Consider the following 5,180-nt stretch of genomic DNA (forward strand, 5'->3'; position numbering starts at 1 on the left):
TGATGGCGTCCCCTGCCCCGATCATTACCATAGCAGCCTTGTACCTCGTCATGTGGATACGTGGGTCAGTGGCCCCCGTGTACTCCTTGATGGCGGGCAACCTAAAGTCCCTCGGCAAAGGTACGTCCATGATGCTAGGGGAGAATGGTGCTGCCATCCGTACCTCAGGTTCCGGCGACTGCTCCCGTGCCTCCACCCTTCTTGCTAACTCCTCGATTCTTCTCTGCAGCTTCTCGACCAGGGCCGACTCGTCAGGGTGCCGACGCGGGGCCGGCTGCCGCTCCTCCATGTGTCGGCGTGGAGCTAGTTCATCGACGTGCTGTCTATCTGAGTGTCGACGCGGAGCGGGTTCCTCGACGTTCCGTCCATCCAAGTGTCGGTGTGGGACCCGCTCATCAGCGCGTCGCTTCTCCGCCGAGTGTCGACGCAGAGCCGGCTCATCGACGCGTCGCTCCTCCAAGTGTCGACGTAGGGCCGACTCATCAACGTGTCGGCGTGGGGTCGGCTCCCGAGACTCGCCCACCTCCTCTGTGGGTGATCTCTCGGCTTGTCTGTTCTCGTGTTGGCGAGGGCCTCTGGTAGAGGACCCCTCGGCCCGTGATCCTAATCTTTGCCGCACGGGCGCCCTCTGTCCCAATCGTTCTGGCGCAGATTGGGAAGGGCCTGGTTGTCGTCTGGCCGGTCCACTTCTTTGGGCCTCTACCCCTATTTGCTGGGGCCGCGGCGTGGGCACTTGGCCTTGCAGTCCCACCGCCACCTGATTTAGCGCCGCCGTCACTGCTTGCTGAATGATATCGGCGGTCGCCTGGAGGTTCACGGCTTGGTTCACCCCCCCATTGTTGAGTTGGTCTCGAAGGTCCCCGGGCCTCCCGTTCACGGCTTGGTTTACCCCTCCATTGTTGAGTTGGTCTCGAAGGTCCCCGGGCCTCCCGTTGTTGAGCTGTTCTCGGAGGTCCCCTCCGCGATTGTTGGTGAGTTGGTCCCGGAGGTCACCTGAGGCATTGCCATTGTTCACGTTGCGAGAACCGTGGGAGCTGCGGGACGCCATTCTTTCAGGCTTGCTGTTGAAAGAGAAAAAGAGTAGTGTTGTAGCCTGCTTGAGTATTGGACTCAGGCTCTCAATGAAAGCACCAATGACGGTAATAACGTTACCGGTAAATAATAATATAACAATGCTATAAGAGAATACGATAGTTGTATTGCTTTTGTCTCAGTATAGAAAGTACAATGTGTCCATTGCTAGCTGAGAGGAGTCCCATTTATACTTAGAGTCCTAACGGTAACAACATGGGATATAAATGGGGAGCCTAGCCTTTTAACTCTCTCTCATCAATGGGGACTTCAATGTTGGCTTCAATGTTAGTAAAGTGGCACCTGTTGGAATTCCTGACCGTTGGAGTTCTGCCCGTTGGGTTCCCATGTGATGCTGAGTCAATGCCCATTTGTGATCCGGGTCGGGTGCCAGCCCTATTATCCTGTCACACAGTTTATCGCAGCTTGATAGGGAGTCTGTTGTATCTAACAGCCAGTCGACCAGACATAATGTTCAGTGTTGGAATCTGAGCAAGGTATCAATCTGACCCAAAGAAATCACACTTGATAGCTGCAAAACACATTCTGAAATATATTAAAGGAACGATGCAGTATGGTCTCTGGTACTCCAAGGACAGTGAACTAAGTCTGGTTGCCTACTGTGATGCTGATTGGGCAGGAAATATTGATGACTGAAACAGTACTTCCGGGGGATGCTTCTTTGTTGGTAAAAACTTAGTATCATGGCTAAGCAAGAAACAGAATTCAATTTCACTAAGCACTGCAGAGGCAGAATACATAGCTGCAGGAGGATGTTGTACTCAGTTGGTTTGGATGAAACAAATGTTCCTAGATTATGGTCTCACACAAGGGATAATACACTCTATTGTGACAATGTCAGTGCTATTAATATTTCCAAGAATCCAGTTCAACATTCCAGAACAAAGCATATTGACATCAGGCATCATTACATCAGAGACTTGGTTGAATCCAAGGAAATTGAATTGGAATACATTCAAACTGACAAACAACTAGCGGATATTCTAACTAAGCCACTGGACGCCAATCGTTTTGAAATTCTCAGGTCTGCTATGAGAATTTGCAGAATTGACTAATTAAAGCAGTTGGTCAATCAGAGAGGAGTGGTGTACACGGGTCAGTATTATGATTTGACTTTTTGAAGACTCCTCTCTATTTTAGTTAAGTGGTGTTATTTTGGCCTTAATGATATCTCAAAAAGATTTTAATCTTTTTTTTTCAAAATTCAAATGTCCTTGGGTTCCGTTTCCTTCCTAAAAAGAAGCTGTACCGTTGTGTCAATCAATCGCGTCTGCATGATATTTGACAAGCCGCATTGATTAGGGTTCTTCACCCTTTAGTCTATTTGATACCGGGCCACGAAGAGAACAGGCTTTCAATCATCTCAGCACTCAAACCCTTTCTCTCTCAGCTTATCTGCTCTCAGAATTGTATTTCTCTCCTCTCACAAAAATTTCTCCAATGGCGGACCTGGTAAGAAATATCATCATCAAGCTCTGAAACTCCTATTGAAATTTCACCAGATAAACCTGATGTTTCTGCTACCCCATCTTGTGTGCCTGTTATTTCTGAAAATTTAACTGCTTTGGATTCCGAGAATCCCCCTGTGAATGTTGATTCTACATCTCTGCCTGTGAGTGAGTCTGTTGGTGTGAAAACTGTTGTCTTGCATGTGTCTGATGAGAAAGAAAAGTCCTCTTATGAGCCAAATAAATTGAGTTTAGTTGTTTATGCTTATGATAATGTTGCTCTGCCTCCGGCTGAAATAGCTGATGACCCTAAGGAAGTCTGTTCTGTCGTTGACACTCCTGTCTTACCTGCTAATGTTGAATCTGTTGATCTATCAAGCCCCCACAAGTCTGAGAAAACAGGTGGAATCCCAGTCTACACTGCCATATCATTAGGCGAAAGTTTGGAACATGTGAGACATTTTGCTGGTCTACCATCTGCTTCAATCCCTCAACCGTATCAAGTGATTCACCCTTCCGAATCTTCCAGCGAAGATGATAAAATACTGGCTGAAGTGTATGGATCTCAAGCACCTCCATCTGATATTCCAACTATTGAGGCCACTGCTCATCCTGACTCCACGACCTTCAAAATTCGTGAAATTTCGAATATTATTGAGAGCTCATCTGCCAATGTTTCTGATTCCAGTCTCTCTGTGACTCCTGTTCAATCCCCATCCAAAGAACCAAGAAGGTCTAAAAGGAAGAATGTTCCAGTAAAGGTTGTTGTTGAGACTGGTGATGACAGTGCTGATGTGGATCAGCCTGAGAAGAAAAGGAAGTCGATGAGGATGTTAAGCCGGAAGAAAATCCGCCAATTCAACAAGTGTTCAAGACTCTGTGATCGTCTGTTAAGCAAAAGGGGCCTGCTGTTCAAGTCACTTCTGTACCTGCACCATCTGTCAAAAAAGGGAAGCCATCCACATGATCAAGAGGACGAAGCATTACTCCTGAGGTTCAACCTGTCGAAGAAACTGATCCATCTGTTTACAGGCCTCAGTTTGTTTCTCCTGCTGCTCAGACCAAATGGTCTACCATGGTTAGAAGGGATCTTATTGTTCAACGATCTGTGGATGAGAACCAGCTGAATTCTGTATGTGAAATTTTACCTTTGTTGAATGAAGTCGGATTGTTGAAGTCTGTCACGAACATCTGCCCATACTCTAAGCTTCTCACGTATGAATTCTATTGTAATCTCAATGACGAGATTGAAATCCTATCTGGGCCACGACCGATGCAGATTTTCATTAGAGAAAGGTGGTACCTTTTTGGACCGGACATGATCAATGAATACTATGGTTTGACTGTTGTGCAAGAAGACCCTGTCACTGACTGGAACTTGGTGGCCAGAACTCTTACTGGTGGACAGACAAAATCATGGCCTACAGGAGATAAGGACTATCTGCAGAGCTCGCATCTCACATCCAGATATGTGATTTTACATCGGCTGGCCCTTCACAATTGGCTCCCATCAGCCCATTTCCACACTGTTGGCAAGTTACTGGCAGGATTCTTATTTCGCATTGGAACGAAGATGCCTATTGATCTGGGAAAATGGATTTACTATCACATTCTTACCTTAATTCATCCACGGGAACAGAAGGTAAGACTACCCTTCCCAAATCTGATTTTTGGCATTCTTACCACTCAGGGTCTTGAGCCTATGCCTAGTGAGGTGATCAGTCCAACACTGCTCTATACTGTTGATAAACGTCTGCTGACTGGAGATCACATTCGGGATGTTGTTCCTGTGTCTGCCCCATCCAATTCTGAACCTGATGCTGTGTCTGATGACTCTCCTCATGCTAAGGATGTTCAGCTTTCCATACAGTTGAAGGCAAGGGTCGCTGATCTTGAGACAGTACATGGCATTATTGCAAAGCAACTGACAGGGGCCCGTACTGAGCTAGCAACCGTTCTACTTCGTTTAAGCCTATCAGAATCTGCTGCTGCTGCTGATCCTGCGAAGTCTGACAGTGACACTCCCTCCAATGCTTGACCTTTGGCTATCATTGGCAAAAAGGGGGAATAGTATGCACTCAGGGGGAGTTTTTGTGATTGAGTACCTTCTGGCCCTAGCTGGGCATTGTTTTTTATGACACCATTTCTTGCTTTTGATCATAAACTGTTTTGGATCTTATGTTTTTGTTTTTGTTCTATGTACGTAATCAGATCAGACTCATGGGTTGCTTCTTTATAATAACCTATCTTAGATCTTTATGTTTTGTCTATCTATATAGTCGAGTTGTTTTGCCAAATAATAGCCAAAGGGGGAGTTTGTTAGTGTTTTTAAATGTTCAAAAATCCCATATTATAATTGGCAATATTATTATGGCATACTAAGATAGGTTTAGAGTTTGTCCGTCCAGCTCTACAGACGACTGATCAATCAGAAGCAACAACAGAAGGACTGACACTGAAGATTTGATTTAGGAAGCTGATTTCTAAAAGTCTTACGCGGTATTATCAGACAAGTTTGGAAAGAATATCAGCGTATTTTTTCAAGAAAGGTATGGACCTAATCTTCTGAGATTACATTCCTCTTTTATGGTCCTACCTTCTACAATCAAAGTCTTTTATGGAGAGAGTTTATTGAAGAAT

General features: G+C 45.7%; 1 protein-coding gene across 1 annotated transcript; it reads left to right on the top strand.

Annotated features, from left to right (window-relative positions):
- The first annotated feature begins 1,638 nt into the window (after positions 1-1,638).
- On the top strand, positions 1,639-4,792 carry LOC109191679. Its single transcript, XM_019342314.1, has 5 exons — positions 1,639-1,693; positions 2,595-3,465; positions 3,573-4,182; positions 4,231-4,477; positions 4,752-4,792. Exons 1-5 carry the CDS (start codon positions 1,639-1,641, stop codon positions 4,790-4,792), a joined length of 1,824 nt encoding a protein of 607 aa, XP_019197859.1.
- The last annotated feature ends 388 nt before the right edge of the window (positions 4,793-5,180 follow it).

Source organism: Ipomoea nil, unplaced genomic scaffold (assembly GCF_001879475.1).
Source record: "Ipomoea nil cultivar Tokyo-kokei standard unplaced genomic scaffold, Asagao_1.1 scaffold1719, whole genome shotgun sequence".
Taxonomy (NCBI): Eukaryota; Viridiplantae; Streptophyta; class Magnoliopsida; order Solanales; family Convolvulaceae; genus Ipomoea; species Ipomoea nil.